General features: G+C 43.9%; 1 protein-coding gene across 1 annotated transcript in view; it reads right to left on the reverse strand.

Annotated features, from left to right (window-relative positions):
- Window positions 1-1933: 1933 nt before the first annotated feature.
- The window catches only part of STK32C (serine/threonine kinase 32C), a 154804-nt gene continuing 133163 nt past the window's right edge, over window positions 1934-23574 (reverse strand). Inside the window, exons 3-12 of the mRNA XM_083617037.1 lie at window positions 20975-21126; window positions 19309-19482; window positions 17665-17702; window positions 14299-14388; window positions 12886-12989; window positions 12638-12754; window positions 7659-7784; window positions 7352-7483; window positions 5648-5715; window positions 1934-4846 (exon numbers count right to left, since the gene is read on the reverse strand). Of these exons, the coding sequence (XP_083473163.1) occupies window positions 4708-4846; window positions 5648-5715; window positions 7352-7483; window positions 7659-7784; window positions 12638-12754; window positions 12886-12989; window positions 14299-14388; window positions 17665-17702; window positions 19309-19482; window positions 20975-21126 (1140 nt within the window). The 3' untranslated portion in view covers window positions 1934-4707. The remainder of the gene's footprint in view (window positions 4847-5647; window positions 5716-7351; window positions 7484-7658; window positions 7785-12637; window positions 12755-12885; window positions 12990-14298; window positions 14389-17664; window positions 17703-19308; window positions 19483-20974; window positions 21127-23574) is intronic.

Consider the following 23574-nt stretch of genomic DNA (forward strand, 5'->3'; position numbering starts at 1 on the left):
CTGGTGGGCAATGCAGGCAGAGAACATGTGTTGAATGGAGGTTCAATCCCCAGCGTCTCCAGGAAGGACTAGGAGGGACGTGTCTGAGCTAGATGGTCTTACTCAGGATACAGCAGATTCATGTGTCCTTAGGATCAGAGGCAGAGGAGCATTTTGGTCAGCAGCATGGAGCTGCATGATTTCTGACTTGTCAGGCACACTCAGCATGGGTGTAGGCTACTGATATTGGTCTGACTTGTCCAGTAGGATTACCATTCAGTAGGCATGCATCTGATCCAGATGTCACTCTGCTTCTGCCCTGCAACCTTTGCCAAAAAGGACTCTTCAGTGACCACTTTCTACTTGCCACACCATTGCAGGTTGCTGCTGTGTTGTTATTGTTTTTAAATCCTATAAATAAATGTTAACGTTCAGTTCTGTTTTTTTAAAAAAACCAAAACACATTTATTACTCCACAAATGCAATGACTTTTCTGCGGATACCTGCCAAAATAAAAACAATCCCACAAACATATTGCTGTAACTGAAACGTCCTCGTAGAACAGACTGTTCCTTTTCATGCAGTAAAACTTACAGAAATGAACAAACCTTGTTTACAAAGATATTTTACAAAGTAAAATTGCACTGTAATAAACCGACAAAAGAATAGTCACTCTCGATCCATCAAGATCCCATCGGCACCTTAGCTTTCTATTGCCAACACAGGTGTTTTGCATTTGTTTTTAAATAGTACTTCTCTGAGGTTTATCCCCATGAATAGTTTGCATGTACAATGATGGCTCCTGCTGATAAACTCGAGAAGCGGCTGACTGTAGCTCAGGTTGTACCAATTGAGCTCCTAATTCAGAGATCTGCAAGCCCCATCTACTGCGTTCATTAAACACCATATGATATATGGTTATATATATATATATCTCCCTCCCTCCCTCCCTCCCTCTCTCTCTCTCTCTCTCTCTCTCTCTGTGTGTGTGTGTGTGTGTGTGTTTATATCTTACCATAACGGTGAAATGTTCAGATGTGAGGGCCAAAATCACATCAAGATAACCTGAATGTGAAGTTGCCAGCTCACCTACAACACTAGAAGCTCTGCTGCTATTTTACCTCCCAGGCTTCTCTTGCTAACTCTCCACCGTATTATTATTATTTTTTAAAAAAACTGTGGTTGGCTTACAGCCTTCCACCAAAGAAACTGAGGGCGGCATACATGCGACCGGTCCCATTTTATTCTCACAGAAAGCCTGTGAGGTCAGTTGGGCTGAGACATAGGGACTGGCTGATTAGCCCCACAGCCAAGTTGGCATTGGACCCTACCAGTCAACACTTGGTCCACTGTACCAGAGCAGCCAGTCTGGTGCCTTCAAGATATTGTGGGATTTCAGCTCCCATTGGCCAGTCTGGCTGGAACTGATGGGAAGCTGTAATCAAATAACATCTAGATTGTACTGTGTGGGCTTTCTTTGCAATAGGCCTTTTCATGTGGTTGACCAAGTGGTATACATTTGACCAAGGTTCTGATTGTGGGCTTCTCACAGGCACCTGGCCACTTTGGGAAGAGGATGCTGGACTAGATGGAACTTCAGCCTGAGCCAGCAGGGCTTGTCTCATGTTTTTATTGTATGGCACCATTCCTGCTTCCATCAACAAGAATGCTTCTGTCCAAGTCTTGGTCCCTTTCAGCATTTATAGTGATTCACCATCAACAAGAGTGAGAGGCATTAACTCACATATTTACTGGTATGCAAAATTTACAGACAAATGATCAGGGCACGGGATGCTTTTTGGACCTTAGCGCCCACCCCCATTGGAATGTTTTACAATAGCCACGGTCCACACCAAAGCGGATTCGATTACCTGCTTGTAAATACACAACAAATTCTAACTGCTGAAACAAGCCAGTTCTTCACTTGCTGGCTGACGATTGATACCAATAACCATTGTGCTCAATATAAGCATTTATTTTAGAGTTATTTCTTAGAAACCACAGGTCCCTGTGATTGCACCCCACACGTACCAGGTATTATAGTGAAAAGGAAAAGTACATCGCTTTAGTAAAGTACATAGGAACAGGCTTTAAAAATACATAAATTCCTTGTCTAAAAGATTGTGCCTCAATCAAACCCTCGATTCCTCAAAGTCAGTGTGCTATATTGTGTATCAGGAATGCAGTACAGTATTGGCAGAATAAATGACTCAAGGACAGGGAGGAAGTGTATCTTTCCTGGGAAGAAGGAAATCACCCTGCTAAATCACCCTGGAGATTGCAACTCCACAAGGGGGATCTCCTAACTCTCAGCACCCTTAACAAACTACAACTCCCAGGATTCTTTGCTTAAAGCGGCATGGCACCAATTTAAAAGGACAGAGCAGATGCCGCTTTTCCATGAATCAAGTAGCCAATAAGAAGAAGAACATCTATTAGCTCATTTTGAATGAAGATAATGTTTTTAGATGGTATCAGGGTTGTTGCTGTTGTTTTAAGAAAATCATGGCAGAATCTTCGACACAATGGTAGGTGCACAGCACACACTCCTTCCAAGAGTCCACTTGGAGGAAAGGATGAATAATTCAGCATGTTAAATCTGCGATTGATGAATTCACCACAGCAGAGTAACAGAGCAAGCAATTGCCAACCCACACTTAAGTGTGGGATTCAAGCTGGAGTATGTGTGCCGCGAAGTCTCTTGTGCTAATGCAGCCGAATCAGTTGACTAACTGAGTTGGCGCTTTGACTCTAAACACTTCTGCTGGCATAGATGGCAACACCTGCAGCGTGATATTCCTGCAGTACCAGCGTAGCACCAGGTATTGTGAGGCTGTGCTACCCCTTCCAAAAGTGAATAGAGTTTTGGGGGGGGCTGCCATTCCCTTGGTTTGGGCTAGGGAGAGGAACTGATAGGAAAAAACTTTGGCTTCTTTGAATACCCCTACACTGTACTCCACCAGCAAACTTGAATTTTGTTCTTCGTGAAATTTTGGTTGTGCACAATGCTCATTTCCTAACCAAACTCCACATAAAACTGTGGAAAAGGCAACTACGTTTTGGTTGTTGTCTGTACAAAATTGCTCCGCACCGGTTATGCCGTGTGCTGCGTTTGTGGAAATTAAAATGGAAAGCAAACCATCGAGACCAAAAATATTCGTGGAAACCCCACGCTAAGGGAGTCGGTGTGAATTCCATGCAAATCCCTGTTCCTTAGCAGTGATGGAATATAAAGGAACTTGTTACAGCACTGCTACAGAGGTAGTTGTAGCTTCGTAAGTAAGGCTGTAAATTGGTTCCTGTGTTCGTAGGACCTTGGTTCCAACCCTGGCATATTGGCCTGTAGCAGGCACCTCAATAAAACAGCAGGGCAAGGGAGAAATGTCTTGAAAGTAAAAGCATGCTAAGTTCACGTTCCTACAGGAAAACACAACTGGAATGCAAACATGGCAATCTCATAGACAGCTGGTAACGTACAGCTTTGCATTAAAACACTTACGATATTTATGTACAACACATATATTTACTGTCCTAGAACCAGGGGTTCTAAGCGCTTTTATCAGAGTAACCTAAAGCCCACTGGCAGTGCAATCCTATGCAAGTCTACTCAGAACTATGTCCCACTGAGTTCAATGAAGCTGATTCCCAGGTAAGTGTGAACAGGATTGCAGGATAGGGAAGAAAAGGGCTTCCGAAACATTGAAAAAGGCAATATCCACAACTGGAGAAAACATCGGACCTCTCCTGTCCTCGCAAGAAGTTGAGACAGACATCCTATGCAATACATTAAAATACACTTAGAATGACGCAGACAAAAAAAAGCGCATCAACGCATCACTTCCTGCATAACTAGGGCATTGCTTTATAGCTATCTCACCTACATCCAGCCAAACTAGTGCCCTGCTCCTTCATTATGAGTGAAGAAAACACTAACTTCTATTAATATGCTTGTAGCTTAAACAGCTCCTTGTTAAGTAAGGATAGCTTTGTGAAACAATTCGGCATGTTTAGGAAAACACTCTACCTTGCAGCAAAACCATTTTAAAATTCCATGCTGCAAAAACCCAGCATATCTGGCCCTGGACAGGACCATTGGAAAGGATCCATTAATGCTGAGACTGGGCTCTCTGAAAATCATGTATGGCCAAGTTGTCACTGTATTGTCCCAGTTGAACATACAAGTATTTTGCAACTGCCACGGTCCGTAAGAACTCTCTAACGCTCTGAAAATACCAAGAGACAATTTTGCATGCGTGAGCCTTAGCTGGCATATTAAGGACGGTCCCATAAAAGTGAGTTTCCAGTGGCTTTTGCCCCCTTTCCTAGTCCTCTGGGACCACTATGCATGCTTTCAATCTGCATTCTCTTGGACCTACGCTGGAACTGGGTCTGGAACCCTTATCACCTTGCCAATATCCTTCAGACTCCACTGTCTGTCCCTGCGAAAAGAAAAGAGCAAAGGAAGAAATGGAACGGTTTTCACCAAAGTGTTGCATAGCAAAGTATTGGGTAAAAGAGGTGATCCCTTTCTGAAGGGGAAAAAAATCCATGAGTTCTGTAAGAACTATCTGCCTCTGCTGCGGCTCTACAGTGTTGTTTTGTGTGACTCCTCTTCTTTTCTTCAACCAAGGTACTCAGTGTCCTGTCATCTGCTTGTCAGTGCAACCTGAGAATGATTTATTCAAGAGGTGCGCAAACTCCCGGCCCCTTTGCCTCCTCTCCGTAGTCCTAGCTGCTGCCTGTGGACGAACATACTGAGCTACACATATTCAGGTTGGAATTTTCAGATTCTGTTTCAGTCTCAGCTTCGTCGGTGGTTTCGGGAGGAGAAATGGACTCGTTCATTTGATCTTGGCTCCTCTTCAACCTGTGCAAGAGAGACCGAGAGAGAAGGAAGGCTATCATGTCCGTGTGAAAACAAGGTTACGAAAGTGGTGCTTTGAGATGTAAACTAGCTGACCTCAGGCTGTTTGTGTCATATGCCACCTCCTCCTAATTAGAACATCCTTGTGGAATACTTTAAAAAATAAAACACCACAATTCGCATTGCATTGTCACTTAGGTTAAAAATGATACTTGCACGATGAACAGAGGCATACATGCAAATTTTGTATATGAACAGTCATTAGTGCCATGATAGCTAACTGATTCAAAATATGGAGTAGGTCTGCTAGTAATAACAGTATCTTCACCACCAGGGGGCATCTATAGCACAAAGTAGCCTTCCCTAGCCAGATTCTCACTACAGTACATGTTTTAGACTACAATTCCCATCAGCTCGAGCCAGCATGGCCAATGGTCAGGGATGATAGGAGTTGTAGTCCAAAACATCTGGAGGACATCAGTTGGCTGCCATAAGGAGGTTAACTCTGTACCCAATTCAAATCCTGCTCAGCGGCTTGGGTGCTGTGGTAAGCTAGCCTAAGGAAATGCATTGAAGGAAAGTCTTCTCCCCTTTGCGCCCTCTCAATACTTCCCAATGTCCCAAGAAAAGCCTTGGGGGGGGGGTCAGGAGGGGCTCCAGAGCAAATTGGGAGGGTGATAGGGCTCTGCTGTGGGAAGAGACGGGAAACTTTTCTCCCATGAGTTTCCTTAAGTTAACTTAGGAGCCAATGAAAACAAGCCCCTCTCCCCATCCCCTGCCCTTAAAGCATCTTCCTGAACTTACTTCTCTCTGTTAAAAATGACAAAATCTTGCTGAATTGCTTCCAGGCAATCCTGGAGGTAGTCATTTTCCTGATAAAAGAAAAGAAAACAGTTAACATGTACTTTTTGTCAAAATTTCTGAATGACATCTACTCAGGAGGGGCTGGTGGGGCGAGGCAAGTGTTCTCCCAGCCTCCCAATACTGTTGGCCACCGTCACAACAGAGAGGGGGAGTGGCAAGGTGCAGGGAGCCAATCGGATGTACCTGCCACCATGTGCCACACTGCACTGAGCTCCCCGCTCCACCCCACTCTCCTCCACAGTAAGCAGCAACAGCCCACAGTGCTAGGAAGCTGGGGGAGCAGTGCACCTCATACTGGCTGCTCCGAGTTGACTTATATAGCACAAACGCTAAGACCAACTTGGAAGCCTCTCTTTGGTTCCTTCATTCAGTTCTGCAATTTATTATTTATACCCCACCCATCTGGCCAGGCCTCCCCAGCCACTCTGGGCAGCTCGCAACAGAACATCAAAACACGACAAAACATCAAACATTAAAAACTTCCCTAAACTGGGCTGCTTTCAGATGTCTTCTAAAAGTCAAATAGTTGTTTATTTCCTTGACATCTGATGGGAGGGCATTCCACAGGAAGGGCAACACTACCAAGAAGGCCCTCTGCCTGGTTCCCTGTAACCTCGCTTCTTGCAGCGAGGGAACCGCCATAAGGCCCTCAGAGCTGGACCTCAGTGTCCGGGCTGAACGATGGGGGTGGAGATGCTCCTTCAGGTATACTGGGCCAAGGCCATTTAGGACTTTAAAGGTCGGCACCAACACTTTGAATTGTGCTTGGAAATGTATTGGGAGCCAATGTAGGTCTTTCAAGACTGGTGTTATGTGGTCTCGGCGGCCGCTCCCAGTCACCAGTCTACATAGCTATCAACGTTTCCCTTTTTTAAAGGGAAATTCCCTTATTCCGAATAGGATTCCTCACAAGAAAAGGGAAAAGTTGACAGCTATGCCAGCCTAGCTGCCGCATTCTGGATTTGTTGTAGTTTCCGGGTCACCTTCAAAGGTAGCCCCACGTAGAGCACATTGCAGTAGTCCAGTCGCAAAGCAACTGGTGCCACATATCGCCTAATGGAAGGTGAGTTCTCTGCCATTGCATTCACATGATTGCCTAATATGGTGGAGCAGAAGTGAGGAGCCTCAGGCCCTCCAGGTCTCCTTATTCAGCCCTTGGGACTTGCCCTAACTCCCCACTCCCAGGCCAAACTTCCCTGCCTGGTTCTCCTCAACACCCTCATCCAAGTGATAATACATAGCTCTGGCTTTTGAACTGTGATCATAACCCTTGCTTGCCTAGATGTAGAGGAGCGTATGTAGAATCCTCTGACTTTTGCATGGCTGGAATGTAGCCTACTGTATACACCCACTGAGTCACACCCATTGCTCCGCCTACTTTTTGCCTCTGGCCCCACCCACTACCATGGGTCTGTGGGATGTTGCCCTGGGACAGCCCCTTGGGCACGTAAAGGTTCCCCCTAGAGGAATTAAATAAGAGAATGGTAGAATGCAAATGCCCTTTATTCTCACATAGCTGAAAGGAAAAACAGCACTGCCACCCTCTAGCAGAGACCAGTCTCTCATTCTTTGCAAAGTAACAGCCCCCACAGTAACTCAGCACTCCATCAGTTTTTGGGGGGTGAATTGCAAGGGGACACGTACCGATTGTGAGCTATCCTTGCTATTATCCCTGGATTTATTCTTTGCAAGCCTCTTTTTCTTCTTGTGCAGCGGCCTCGACTCCAGGATCATCTCTTCCAGCTCAAAGGTGGGGTCACAATGCAGACGGCCTTTCTGTTAAAACCAGACCAGGATATTGCCTCAAAGCCATGCGATTGACAAGCAAGGTAAGTTGAGCGGCATGCCGAATTTGTTTGCAGAACAGAAAATCCCTGGCTTTCTCTTTCCCCCGCTTCACAATACATAGGGATCAGGGACAGAAACAAACGTACTCATCTCTTCTACTTACATTAGGCACAAATCCTGCCTCCACTTTCTTTTCGCAGATTTCATCCCAGTCCACGTTAGATAAGTAGGAAGAAGTCTGGATGCTAGCTAAGCTAGAAAACCGGTGCTCAGGATTCACTGTCAAAAGCTGAAATAGCAAATGTTGAGTGATGAGACAAAGCTTGATTTTGATAGAACAGTACAAACCTGCCTCGATCTGGGCCAATTCCTAATACTACCTCTCTTACATGGCTATTGCATCTGCATGAGTCTCACTAGAGCTGTTCAAGGGGGTGGGGACACAAAATCTAGTTTCCTGTTCATATTAATTCTAAAAATTTCATTCATTTTGTCTCACATTTATTTGAATTGTGGTTTTCCTTGGTTCATTCATTCCCCTGTTTATTTCAGTGGAAGATTCAGCTAGTCTTCTGCTGCCTATAACCCTGGTGGTTTCCATGGTCCATTGACCAATATTCTACTAGTCCTGCACTGGTGGGATCAGCCACAGATCAGAGAGGACAAATGGCCCTTTTGTTATTGGTAGCATAAATACTAATCATGAGATGTACCGATCATGTAGAAGAAGAAGAAGAAGAAGAAGAAGAAGAAGAAGAAGAAGAAGAAGAAGAAGAAGAAGAAGAAGAAGAAGAAGAAGAAGAAGAAGAAGAAGAAGAAGAAGAAGAAGAAGAAGAAGAAGCAGCAGCAAAGCAATGCCATCTTCTTCACTGAACATAAGCATATGTTAACAGATAGCTTATCTTTATGCTAATCATCTCTTTATGAACCTGTTCAATGTTCAGCAGTGCATACCCTATTAATTTATTTTCAAAATGTAGACCCAGAATCCCTAGCAAAAAAACCCATACAATATTAATAATGGCTGGCAAACATAAAGAAGAATGTTACACAAGACACAAGTAACTTTCAAAACCAATTAACAAAATTTGTACCATGGAAACAATATAATCACAGGTAGCTGAGGACAACCCCCCACAAAAGCTAAGAAATTAAGTAGATCCAGTCACCATCTTTTTTTAAGTCAACAAAATCAGTGCTCAACTTGTGATATGGCAAATACCTTTCTTAATAAAAAGGACTTGACCACACTGCAGACGAGGCTGGCCTTGCCATTAGGTGCCATCCTTCTAATCACAGTGGTCTGGTTCACACATTAAGCTAAACCATGGCTTATTAAACTGTGACTTAGTGTCATGTGTGAACCCAGTGCAACAGCTTAACCATGGTTAACTGTGGTTAAACATAGATCATTAAGGTAGTTGGTTTCTCAGCCTTGGTTAGCACTAATGATAGCTTAGTGTTGTGTGCAAACCCTGACCTTCCCCTTAACTATGGTTAAAGAGCCATCACCGCCCAAAACCTATAGAGCTATGAGCGAACTGTAGCTCTTCCTGGCTTGTATTTCCTTTAATGGAGGAAGGAGGACATAATAAACCAATATTTAAGTGATCATCTTTCAAACACTTCAACTTTCACTATGGTTTATAAACGATAGTTAACATTAACTATGGGTGGCAAGTGGGACCCCTGTATGTGGAGCAAGTGCTCTACTTTTAAGGAAAAAACTACACGTTATTGCTAAATGCACCTATGGGAATTTTTTTCTAAGCTGGGGACGTGAAATTGTTTTTCTGCATTGAAGCTGAGGAGAGAAGGGCTAAACCTCCTGTTCCCATGTGCCAAAGTCATGATGAAAATTGGGACCTCCTGTTCCTATGATTAGTTGAGCATGCCTCCCCCACCCCACTTCTCCATGCTACACATGTAGTGAATCATAGAATCATAGAATCATAGAGTTGGAAGAGACCACAAGGGCCATCGAGTCCAATCCCCTGCCAAGCAGGAAGCACCATCAGAGCACTCCTGACATATGGTTGTCAAGCCTCTGCTTAAAGACCTCCAAAGAAGGAGACTCCACCACACTCCTTGGCAGCAAATTCCACTGTCGAACAGCTCTTACTGTCAGGAAGTTCTTCCTAATGTTTAGGTGGAATCTTCTTTCTTGTAGTTTGGATCCATTGCTCCGTGTCCGCTTCTCTGGAGCAGCAGAAAACAACCTTTCTCCCTCCTCTATGTGACATCCTTTTATATATTTGAACATGGCTATCATATCACCCCTTAACCTCCTCTTCTCCAGCTAAACATGCCCAGCTCCCTTAGCCGTAGTGTAATATGTAGTTTGGTTCCTCCCATGTTTTGTGAGTTCTGATAAAGCACTGAAGCCAAACTTGAGGCTCACTGTATGGATCAAGCCAGTTTGGCAGAATTTGTATCTTCCAGCCATTTAAACCAACTCAGAAGTGTGGCACATGCCCCTCTTGGGTGGAGCCAGAGTGACTTCGGCAAGCAGGAAGGCTGCCATCTGATTGTTTGATCGCTGCCAGTTAGCAACTCAACCAACAAAATCCATGCCACCATTCTAAGGCCCAGGGGCTAGATGCAGCCCAATCGCCTTCTCAATCCAGCCCACGGACGGTCCAGGAATCAGCATGTTTTTACATGAGTACAATGTGTCCTTTTATTTAAAATGCATCTCTGGGTTATTTGTGGGACATAGGAATTCGTTCATTATTATTTTTTCCAAAATATAGTCTGGCTCCCCACAAGGTCTGAGGGACAGTGGACTGGCCCACGGCTGAAAAAGGTTGCTGACCCCTGTTCTATAGCGTCACCACAAAGGGAATCTCAATATGCCCTTTAAAATTAAAGGAATGGTAGTTAGCACTAATTATGATTATACACTGGCCAGATCCTTTGCAAAAGCATGTAGAAAACTGCTTTATATTGTGTGCTTACATAATTTGTTCAATGTTATTTTCTGCTATGGCTATATTCATTTTTTTTCTAGATGATGTATGTATTTATGACTGGGCTGTGTTCCTACACAAATCCAGCAGAGGGCATCTGTGCTCTTGATGAGCAAGTTTCAATGGAATTGTTTCATAATGGAACTCCACTTAAAAATCGAACTTTAATAATGTATATTGTAAACCTTCCATTGGCTTACACTGGAGATGCTCAATTGCTATTATTTTGGGGGTTATGCATTTTTATATATATTTATAACAGGATGCTGAAATCTAGCTTTTTAAAACTATCCAACATTTATAAACACAGAATGACAAGTTTCCTCTCTCACGGAAATAGGAAAACGTTATTTAATGAGGCACATATTACTTGGTAACTGTTACTGAAAAATGAACATGAGTTTCTTTATCTGAGTGCAAGGGGCTATACAGAAAAGCCACTGGAGGCATGCTGCGACATATCCTTATCTCCTAACAACAGGACTCAAGGTTCCAGCCAGCCAGCCAGCCGGCTGTACTACAGGACATTCCATTCCATCCTAACCCAGGTTTTTTCATTCTTCTTTTCCAAATGACACTTGACAGCCCATGGCTACTGAGCATGCCCGGTTCTCCTTTGAGGGGTTTTGTTTCTGAAGTTTGTCTAGACTTGTGAAACTCTTGGGGTTTCCCCGAGCACATTCCCTCTTCTTTCCCATCGCCGCCCCCCTTTTGTAGCTCCAATGCCGTCAGCACTCGGCACCTGAATTCACTATTAGAGAGAGTGATAATTCTGACAAACTACTAGGCTTCCAAACACCCGCACTCTGCCCCGAACTTACAAGAAGTTGCAATAATTGGCTACTGTTTTCCATGCAGGAATAATTATCATGCTAATGCTGAATTCTGTACACACCCAGATATCCATATCAATTATCTCCTTCATTTCAGTTGGTGAACCTGATCTGTAACCTGGGAGCAGTTCCTCCAGGGAAAGGATGGGGGCAGGCCTTGCAGGTAAGGGCAATCTGGATGTACATCAGAACTTGTTCACATGTAAACAATTGCTCTGTTAAGTAATAATAATAATCACAGCTTCTTACTAACACTTATTAGGGCTGTGCAACGGATTCACTCAAGGCCCAAAGCCAAGTCAAACAAGTCAAGCCGTCGGGGGGCAGGGTATCAAGAAAGAAGGAGAGCCAGGCATGGAGGAGAAGCTTTAAAAAATAAGGGACCAACTGGGCAGTTGCATTATTCCTTCCCCCGAAGCAGCACCATGCAGGATTGGATCTGCTTGCTGTTAAGTGGGAGGATCCAATCCTGTGCAGTACTGGTGTACCCTCTTCTAACTGTATTTTTAAACCCTATTTTAACCGTATGTTGAAGTAGCATTTTTAAAAAAACACAAAACCCTGTAAAATCACTAAGCTCTGCCCCCCCAATTGCTTTGGGGTGGATTTGGGGGAGGGTGGGCGGCGCACAGGGCAAACCAGTCTGATCCAGGGTCCACAGAACGGGGCTGCAGTGTAGATCTTGTGTCGGGGATGTCCGTGCACAGTCCTAATGTTTATGAGTGAAAAAATAAAACCTGATAATTGCTGGCTGGTAATATTTAAGCCTTGCAAAGAGAACAGCTGTAAATGAATTCAAGTCACACCAGAAAGCAGATCTGGAGGATCACCTCACTTGTCTATTTCATAGTCGTTTCCTTAACATGCTAATTCCACAAATCTCAGTGATGGCACCTAGTCTAGAGCAGACTTTGCCAACCTGGTGCTCTCCAGATAGTGCCCCTGAGACTGATGGGAGTTGTAGTCAAAAACATCTAAGGGGCACTAGGTTGGTGAAAGTTTACAGCATCCACTAGGTTGGACGTTGCTATGGTCCTTCTCTAGAGGGAGTGGCACATAGTCTGGATTGAGAAGCCTCTGAGCAAAAGGGCACTGCAAATATTGTTCCAAGCAGAGTAGCTCTGCATTCAGGTCCCAGAGATGCGTAGCTTGCTTCCTGGCATTGCACTGGAAACGATGCACAGGGTGCCATCTGTTTGGAGGCCAAGCAATCACATATACATGCGTGCAGCAACATGCAGGCAAGTCAGCATGAGCACGTCTCTTTGGATCAAGGCCCTTATTATTTGCATTGTGCTAATAAATAATTGCAACCCTTCCTGGATAAGTAAGTTATTTACCTTTCTTAATAAGGCAACTGTGTCCTTTGACCATCCTGTTACGTACTGGACACTCACGGTGCTGAACAACTGAACTAAGGATTCCACGGGGCTGTTAGAGTGGATGTCATAAGGCCTCTGAGAAAAAGAAGAAAAAAGATATTGAAAAACCGCGGGTGGGTGAGTGGAATCCCAGGCTTACTTCTGAGGAACACGAAGCACTGAAATAATGCCAAACTATCTTTTTAAAACACTAAAGAACAGGATACCCATCCACGGAGGAGCTCGTATGCCATCACTCCCAGGGACCACCAGTCAACTTCGAAGGAGTAACCAGTTCCACCATTCAGAAAGGAATGAAAAATCTCTGGAGCTGAAAAGATAAAGAAGGGGGGACACTGTTGAATGCCTCCACCCGTTTTGGTTTTGGTCAGTAGCAGGCAGTGGAGCAGAGCAGAATGGGGTGGCATTGCTCATCTGGATTCCCAATGCAAGGATCACTGACGGTAACCAATAGGGAGAGGGGAGAGGCAGGAGAGAGGCTGGGACAGGAGCAGCAGTCGGGGTACTTGATTGTCTCTGCTGCTGCACCCACAATGCGCCAACCTCCCTGCGGCCTGGCCTCTTCCCTTCATGCTAGGAAGCCAGATGAGAAATACCACCCCACTGGTTGCTACTGGTTTCTATGAAACTGGCTGTAAACAGCTCATTCCTGTAAACGTCTATTCAGAAGTACACCCCACTCATTTCAGTGGAATTTGCTGCCAGGTTTAGTGGGTACAGGACTGCAGTCCTATTGAAACAAGAATAAGATACATAGCTCTGGGATGTTTTTCCTCAAAGGCTTGGGGAGGGGATAGGTTGTTTTCAAGCTCAAATCAACATGCTCATTGTGACCTTTAAAGTTTGGCTTAGGACCTAGGGACGTCAAGGACTCTTTTCTTCCATATGTACTTGCCCACATGCTCCAGTCATCAATGGAAGCCATACTCAAGATCTGTAGTTACTAGAAGCAGGACATTCTCTGCAGTCACACCCCATGGACTAATTTGTGCAAATGTGTGAGCTCCCAGAGAGGAGCTTGCAGCTGCTTTTCTCCTTAGCTTATGTGCCATGCTGAGCTAAGCCAAGCTTTGGTTTAGTGTGTCTTCTGAACCATGAGTTGCAACCAAGAATAAACCTTAACCGCAAGTCTGGGTTTGGCTGTCACACTTAAGCCAAACCTTGGTTTAGATGCTGCTAAGAGCTAAAAGGACAGGGAGGAACAAAGTGGCTGGGAGTTTATGTCCCATAGACTGGAATACTATGACATATAAACCAGATCACTCCATGAGACGCTCTGCCAAATGAGCTTTTCTGTTTACAGAGGCAGCTAAAATTTTGCTATTTACTCAAGTGTTTGACTGAGTCCTCTTCTTTTTTTTTCCAGTCCTGTTATTTAAAGTGCTGTTTTTAATTGTGTCTGAAGGGATTTTTTGCTCGATGTTTTTGGGTTTTGTATATTTGCTGGTTGTTCAGGGGGAAAGTGTTTTGCCTGAGTTTCCACACCATTAATAAAAGATCTTGTGGTGGTCAGTTCTAACTGGCACAGGGGGAAAGCTACACAGGGAATCCTAACAGTTTTCTGTGGGAAGAATATGATAAAATATGTTATTATTTAAAACTGGCAAGGTTTGGCTTACCCATATACGGCTTAGTCCCAGCTAACGCGGTTGCTCTTTCACCATCACGGATGATTGTTGCAATATTAAAATCTGTTAGGTGTGCATGGCCTTAAAAGGAAGAAAACCAGCACAGATTTTTAGAATGAAAACCCAAAGTGTCCAAGTTGTCCAGAAAGAAACTACTTCAGAGGACAACATTAATGCATGTAGTCACACCATCCCCAAATATTTTCTGTAGCTGGCTGGCAAGCAATATTAGCTCTTATTAAGATAAATAAAGCTGCTGTATAAGAATTATGTCTGGCTATTAGGCATTATGCACAGAATCTGGTGTCTGCTGTAGAATTCAGCATGCTAAAAAAAACCTCAGTTTTCGTTTTAAAACACAAGTTTCTAGTCCTTGTGAATTCAGAAAAAAGTGTGGGATGACATCTGGCAAATCCACCATTGAAGGAAGATTGCACAGGCTTTCTAGTGGGTTGGAATGAGGATTCTTTACACCAATAAGCCACTCTTCCACAGTTTCCCCAGTGTTCTCTGTTTTCCATTTGCCTCATCCCGGTAAAAAAATTTCTAGAATCATCAAAAATCTGGATCTTAGAAGCAGAATAGAACTTAATCCAAAACATGGTTGCTTAGGCATATTGATTTCAGTCGGTTCAAGTAACCTTACTCTGTGTTCCCATGTGGTTTATGTTATGCAAATAAAACACCCTACATCTTTATTATGCATACATATCAAATATTTGTATTTTCTTAGCGGAAGCTTGCAGATGATGACAGCAAATTAGGACTCGGGAATAAGGATCCACAAAAATGGCCTAGATTTGGAATTATTTTTCATTATCTTATGAATTCAACCTGTACATCAATACATTTTAAAAAGGGAGGGATGCTCCATCAAGACTTTCTAGAATTTGTTTTAAAAATTCCAGATTAACATATATCAGAGGAAGAATAATACAATCTTAAGTAAATTTAGAATTGTGAAGCACCTCTGCATATTGCACTGTGAACTAATTGTGGTAATTTTAGTATAGAAGTTCTTATTCTGATCCATTGAGATTTTTTTTACAATGGGTCAAGATGACAACTTGGTATTTTGGCCAACTTATGGTATGTAATTTAGAAAACTGTACTCCTGCGTCAATATGCTCTGCAACAGGCATCACTTTCATTTAACTCTTTTCCTTGGCATCACTAGCAAAAGGACATGCTGTTCCGAGGATTCTCCTTAGAACAAGAGTAGGAAAAACCCAGCTTGCTTGAACCTCTTCTCTGTTGATAAACTAACGCATAAGCTACAGGACTTTAAATGCATGTAGGCTTATGCATGTATACATGTAGGACAGAAGCTTATAAGAAGACTCGGGTCACAGTAGGCCACACCTTTGCCACTTCTCTTTCTTGGCTTGTGAAAAGCTACTTGATATGGGAATGTGCTGTTGCCTGAGTGAAAAAGAGCTGAAGACACCACCAGGGGGACACATGAACAAATCATCCAGCCGTCGATTGCAAACCATTAGAATCACACATTGCATGAATTCATTCAAGTGCCATCAAATCAAAGCTCACACTGAAAAGGATGAAATATGCCACCCTCTCTATTTGGTTCTTGAAGGAGTTTCATTACAGAGAAAAGATGACTCAGACTAAATATAACAGAGCCGGTGTTTTTAAATGTGGTTCTACCAAAGTCATGTAAAGCTGGGTCTGGGATTGGCATTTAAAGCTCCCAAAGGCAGGAGGAGTTGGACTCTCCTCCCCATTGTCTTTGCACCCATTTAGCACATTAGATTTCACAGAGGGACACAAACACTGCAGTACTCCTGGTTGGGAAAGTACAGCTTTTAACGGTAGAGGTCTGCCATCATCCCTTGTAGTTGGAGCCCAAGATACGTCCTGTAGTCTGCATAGTTCTGTGGCAGATAGGGATGGGTGAACCTTGCAGTTTCAGTTCTCATTTTTCCCATCTTAAATTTGGTTCTCTGCATTTAGGCAGCAATTTGCATTTTAAAAAATAATAATAATGAAAAATCATCAACGTTTTACTCCGAATTTTTCCTAGTAAACACATCTTTGTATGCAGTTTTGGCTAACATACTCACTTTTGCGAGCCATTTCCCCTAATACAAAACATTCCTGTATTTTATTTTCTGTTTTTCCACCTAAGTCTCCTTTTCCGAGCCCTTAGAGACAAGGGGAAGGGAAGCTGAATACAGTAAGACTGGCAGGCTCCTGTGAATCTGTTGCAGTTTCTGTCCCTACCTCTTCCTCAGCTGACTGTCCTACATCTTCAGTGTTTTCTGCCTCTTCTTCCTCTCACCCACTGAAGCCTGTTGCTTGCTTCAGCATCCAACCATTCTGCCCCCAGCTTCATCCTCTGATCTGTCTTCTTTGACCCACCACCACTCCCCTGGCTCAAAGCCTTCCCCTTCTCAAGCTTCCCTAGTGGGTTCTCCTGCTGAAGCCTCTCATAATCTCATCGTCCAACCAGTTCCTGACAGGCCAACATCCCAAACCTCACATATGGATGGCAGAACTCCAGGAAAGCAACCTGCATGTGGTGATATGTTTACGCTCTGAATAACTCCTGCTCTAAAGCTGTGCTGCATTCATAGGATCGTTGATAAAGACACAGAGCCCCACATGAGGATGAACACCAATACTCGTAAATGCTAAAGTGGAAGCCTCTGTTCTGTTGAAGCTCCATGTGGGTGTCATCGGAAGATGCCTTCCTATCATCTACACAGTTCAGTAAAGAGTATTCCGTAACCACACTGACTGGATGTGGCTCTTGAGAGTTTCAGGTGAGGGTCTTTCCCCAGCCTGGGGATCGAACCTGGAATCTTTGGTCTGCAAAGCATGTGATCTACCACTAAGCCACAACCCTCATCCTCTCAAAACTAAGCAGAATTGTGGACTCTTCCTTTATTCCTGGCTTGCCAACCAGAAATTTAATCACAGCAAAACACTTTATTCTTGCCTCTGCCTACCCAAGCAGGCACATAGATGTCAAAACTTCTTTTTTTATAAAAAAAATGTATAAAGACATTTGTGCAACCATTGTGCAAGGTTTCTATATCAGCAGAGGAATTACATATCAGCTGCACTTATGAAAAAGCTTTCCGGAATGAGTAATAGTAGCTACCAGTCAATGTCAATTACCGCTAATTCTTCACTGAAACAAGTCTTGACGGCAGATGAACGGAATCGATTTGCTTTCGATCCCATAACCTTCTATTTATCATTCACAACCACAGAAATGCAGTATAAATCGGAAAATGTAAATGAATGCAAAAGACAAAAACAAAAAACAAAACCAGGGGGTGAAGACTATTCAGAGGCAGAAGCAATAGACATAATTAGCAATTTCCCCCATACCTTGTTCATCAAGGAGAATATTGTCTGGTTTCACGTCTCTGGAAAGCAAAAACAAGCATTTATGCACAACTTGGAAAAGGCAAATGCAAAATGCCTCATGAGCCTACCAAACAGTGGGTTGTTGTTGTTGTTTTGAGATTTCAAAAATATTGCCCAATGCAATTAAACAAGGCGGTGGGGTGAAACTCACAGAGGAAACTTGATTTGGAAAACACACACCTTAAAACAGGCTCCATAAACAAAAGAATGCTATGTTCTGAACACAGCCTGAGATCAAATCCAGTTTTCTCAGGACCTAAGAAGAGGCAACAGAGATTTGTGAATGGATCTCCCATTTCCTTAAATGTTATAATATAGCAGAGGACTGGTGGGAGGCACCAGCAGGGGAACCCCCAAGGGATCCTGCATGGGAAGAAGGTTCAGAGCCAGGATATTGGTGGTGGGATGACAATGAGTGGGAAGAGGAAGAAGAGGGGACAGACTGGGAGGAGGAGGTGTCAGAAACTGAAGAGGCAACAGGGTTTACTGAGCAGGAAGATGCTGGGGCAGAGAGCAATTCAGACTTGGAGGAAGGAAGCAGAGATGAGTCAGGCTGCTGAAGAATCCAGGGATTCTCCCTTTCCTGCAGTGACCAGCTCTCCTCCCCTCCCCCTTTCCCCAATCTCCCAGAACACCGAGAGGAATGAAGTGGGTGGAGCAACAAGAGACAAGGCTATAGAGTCTTAGGCTTTGGGGGAAGGAACCAGGGGAGGAGTGTTGGAGAGTGGTAGGATAGTGGGGACCTTCAGTTCTCACAACTATCTCATTGGGGCAAGACCTACTGGGAAGAGTTCCTGTGATCACTAGACCCATTCTGTTTTTATTTCTTTGAATAAAGAGTTGACTTCGCTTACACCAGTGTTTTTTATTGCTGACCTACTCCTTACCCCAGCTCCTGACATTTACTCAGGGGTGTAGTAAGGTGGGTGCGGTAGGTGCGGTCCGCCCTGGGTTTCCTTACTCAGGGGGGTGACAAAATGGTGGGCGGCACTCACTGTGGGGCCTGCAGCGTGCCCGAGCCATGCGTCTCTCCTGGGAGTGACACGGTGGCTTGAGTGCCCGCAGGCTCTGCACTGCCCCAAACAGTCTGCCCGCTGCCTCCCCCTCAGCTGTAGGGTGGCTGAGTGGGAGGAGGCAGGCAGATTCTTTGGAGGCACCCAATCGGCTTGCTCCATCACTGCATTTACTGCCAATATTTATTGGTCAGTTTTCTTGCCGAGATTCCACCTAGCTGAATCCAGGACTGTGCATCTGCTCTGGACAAATCCCACATGTCAAACCAAATTGGGCCAATTAAAACTGCAATTAAATATGTGGTCAGGTGATGAGAGGGGGGAAGAAAGAGATAGTGCAGGTGAAAGTCTCTACCTAGATCTCCTCCTTTGCCTCACATGTTTTTAATAGCCTAGTGCTTTGCCAGGCCCCTGATTCAGCTCAGGGCCTGGATCAGACCCAGATCAGGGCAGGCATGGAGCCATCTGGCCAAATGTGGGGGTGGGGACTTGCACTAGCTGCAACCAGCTCAAAAGCTCTCTCAAAGGAGCCTGATGTGTTTGATAGCTGTGCCAGTTCCCAACAGCTGGGAATAACAGATTGTGCTGTTACCTGTGTATAATATGCTGACTGCGCAAATAGTCTAAAGCTGATGCCATCTCACAGATATAGAGTTTCACCGTTTCCTCGGTGAACTGCACGTTTTGCTGGAGATGATAACGTAGGTCACCACCCAGGAGTAAATCCACTACCATGAACATGTCCTCTTCATCCTGAAACGAGTACCTGTGGAAAATTAGCAAAGGTGAGTTGGGCAAACTGTGGACTTACCCATTCAGATTTCACAGATGGTGCTACCAAATGAGAGGTCTGTTTTCCCACTTCACTTACCCATGCACCTGCAAAGCAGGAACAATAAGTAGGCATCTTCAATATTTATATGTCTAAATATAACCCGTGAATTTCTCCGAGTCTCTTTTTGTCCATTGCCATCCTATATTTGCTCTAGATAAATCAATTTTGTTATTTTGTTTTGCTGATTATATAAACAGGTCCCTGTTTCATATCTTGCAAGGAGCAGCTGTCCCAGTTAATTTTACCTTGCTCATATAATCCCCGCTTCTATATCTGGCACAGTCACATGGCTTCTGTAATATGATCATTCCACACTCATTTTTTTCCAGGCATAATCAATAATGTACCAGAATATCAAGCAGGCTGTCTCTTTTCATTATTAAACAAAAACCAGTGCCATCAGTGCAAATGATTCATTGGCAAGCTGGAGTTGCTGCTATCTAGCCTCTTGATGATCTAGGAGTTGAAGGGCATCCCGAGCCTGGAGATATTCTTTATACAGTAATACCTTGGTTTTTTAACAGAACGCGTTCTGGAAGTCCGTCCTACTTCTGAAACATTCGGAAACAAAGGCGCGGCTTCCGATTGGCTTCCGATTGCGCAGGCATGCCGGAAACAATAGCGGAAGTCGCATCGGACATTCGGCTTCCAAAAACATGTTCAAAAACCAGAACACTGACTTCCGGGTTTCGATCATTCGGAAGCCGAAATGTATGAGTACCAAGGTATTCTACAATCAAGGTACAACTGTACTGGACAATGTAGAGCTGAGCAATGGTTAAGAGTGGAAGCCAGTGGGCAACAGAGACTCACCATGGAAGGTTAGAGCATCTTGATGATGATGTAAATGGCTAGGAAACAGGGGTTAAAAAATGGAAGTGGATCCCTGGGTGAGACAGAGTCGCTATGCAACCTTCCCAGCAGATGGGTTATTGCTGCTCATTGCGAGGGTGAGGGTGAAGGTGGGAGGGGCGTTGGCCAATCTAGTGCCCTTTCCTTGTTCCTGCCGGTAAGCAACAGAGACAGGCTTGCTGGGAGCAGAGTGGCTCTGCCCCACCTGTCAAGCTGCTTCTGTGAAAAACTAGGACTAGGCAAAGCCACCCAACTCAACTTGGATCAATCCCCAAATCTTTTTTTTCCCAGAAGGTGTCCTAAAGTTTAATTAGGGTTTTTAAAACAGTTATCCCTCTGAACCTACTAGTAGTGGTACTATGGACTTCTATAATGCTACTTTTTCTTTGCTGCTGTCTAAGGATTCTGCTATCTCCTGTTATGTATTATGGCATTTTGAAAACCAGACCTTGCATACTGCTGTGTCCCCAAACCTGCTTCTTCCAAGACTAACATGGTCCTAGGCACAATTGGTGGAACAGAATCACCTCCCACCCATCCCTAAATAAATAAAAGAAAATAGGAGATTCACCAGAGATTCACCAAGAAGGCATGCTCAATTTCCTGCAGGATCTCCAGTTCTCTGAACACATTTCGAACCTCATCCCTTTCAACGCACTGCTGTTTATTCATGTACTTCATGGCATACATCTTCTCTGTATCTCTCTTTTGTACAATGCACACCTTGATGTCACCAAAAAAAGAGAGAGAAAGTGGCATTTAGATTCCTATGTTTCAATTTCCTTAGTTTCCCAGCTGTTGCAGCATTGTGCAAGTACAAAAGTGATTTTCATGGTCACAGAGGACATGGTTGCTCCTGATCATGTGGCCTGTCTCAGCAAGCCAGACATGTGCAGTTGATCCCTGCCACAGAATTAGACTTTTAGCATGCACTCTGTAACAACATAAGTTTCCAGTAGTTGGCAAAATGTCCAGTAGTATTTGCTCACAACCAGTTTGCTATGGGCAAGGAGCTGATATGCAGCACTACCAAATAGCCATCACACTTGCAGAAGCTATGAGAATTATCCCTAAGTGCTCATAGGAAATACTTTGCAATCCAATCAAAATCCTGGGGAAATTGGCAGTAGCAGAAAATTGCAGAGTCAAGCACATCATCACTCAGGAAACATTATGTATAAGAGCACAAAATTCTGAGGGAAAATGAATTGAAAGTCTGTTCCCTGTCAAAAGATTGAATACTCTAAAAAAGAAAAAAAAGTCAACATCTGGTAATGTCACTTTATCAAGTGGCAAAAGGCACTGGATCTATAAGCATGGCATAGATATGTGTGGCAGATTCCAAGCTGCACTGGACTCCAGTATCATTAAAAGCCTTTGTTGGGAAGATGTCCACAAGATGGACACAAGGAAATGTACACTAGGTTTAGGATTAGAGTTTTCCTTCTCCTAGATGGGCTACCTTCCCAGGTTGATGAGCCCTGTCTGCCTCTTAAAGGTAAAGGGACCATTAGGTCCAGTCGTGGCCGACTCTGGGGTTGTGGCGCTCATCTTGCTTTACTGGCCGAGGGAGCCGGTGTACAACTTCTGGGTCATGTGGCCAGCATGACTAAGCTGCTTCTGGCGAACCAGAGCAGCGCACGGAAACGCCGTTTACCTTCCCGCCGGAGTGGTACCTATTGATCTACTTGCACTTTGACGTGCTTTCGAACTGCTAGGTTGGCAGGAGCAGGGACCGAGCAATGGGAGCTCACTCCATCAAGGGGATTCGAACCGCCGACCTTCTGATCGGCAAGTCCTAGGCTCTGTGGTTTAACCCACAGCGCCATCCGTGTCCCGGAAGCAGACAAGCAGAAACCACCTTCTTGACTGTTGGACCCACTGTTGGTCTCATCCACCAGAGCCTATTTTCACATCCACATTAATGGACTGCTTTAATGCTGCTCTTTTAATATTCCGGGGTTTTAATGTTCTTGTTTAGATATTTTTGTTTTAATTTGTTTTTACAAGCTGCACTGGGGACCTGTTGGAAGGGGGGGTGGAATAGAGGCAGGGAGGGGATGCCACCAGAAAGATGGGCAGATAAATCTTTTTATTTAGAGAAACCTGGGGCCTTCTATATTCCAAGCAGGTTTTCTACTACTGATCTATAGCCCCTCCCTTAAAAAACTAAAAAACAGAACAAACCTAAAGGGTTGCATTTCACTTACTTGAAATGTAGGACTGCACATAGAATCAATCCAGCAGATTTTTAAATGGCTGCATCTGGCTAAACTCCACCTGTACTTCGTCCTTCATACTACTACATAAACTCTGCAGTTCGTCAGGCAGAAACATCTACTCGTATTAGCCAATTAATTCCATTAACGTCCAGGCAACCAAGCCGATATGTGCTGCCCTTGAGATGCTTTTCCGGGAATCAAAACTAATGCTAGCAGTTGCGGGTATCAGGAAGTTCATCTGGCTTTATAAATAAATAAGTAAATCTTGTGCAGAGAGCTGCAAAACTGGTGAGCTCCAATTATTATATTCCCTAGCAAACGTTTTACTTTGGACTGCGTTTTATGTCTTCCTAGGCCCCTTTTAAGCACTAATGAAACACTTAATTACAAGGTAACTATTTGGAAATGAGTCGATGACAATTCTATATCAGGCACAATTACATCAGTCTTCTTTTAATTAGCAGATGTGCTTATGCTTATGAAGCAGTGCGTGCCTCTGAAAAATTAATCTGACAGTTCATTCATGCACGTTGCTCATCAAGAAGAAGCAAGCTGAACGTGACCTGAAGGTAACATTGGATGAACAGTTGGAAAATATTCATTTGCCTGCTGAAGTCAACAGTGAGAAGGAGACACAAATGTGCAGAGCATGACAAGGAGCACGACCTTTCCTCATTATTAACAAACTGTAAACTGCTAACAGCATATAACGTGAAATTTACTATGGATGCATTAGAAGTAGAAGGAGCAAATATAATAGAAAGTGGAGGGGGGAAACACTAATTAGAGTGGCACACACGGACATCATGAGAATTATTAAATCTTGTTTGCAAAATAATTAGATGTGTGGGCGTGCAAGGCTCTTTGTTAATTCCTTTAGTTTGTCTATACACCGCTTCATATTTCAACAGAAAATCTCTAAGCAGTTTACGAATCCCACACAGGAAAC

The sequence above is a fragment of the Podarcis filfolensis genome, assembly GCF_964270895.1.
Source record: "Podarcis filfolensis genome assembly, chromosome: 5".
In the NCBI taxonomy this organism is placed as follows: Eukaryota; Metazoa; Chordata; class Lepidosauria; order Squamata; family Lacertidae; genus Podarcis; species Podarcis filfolensis.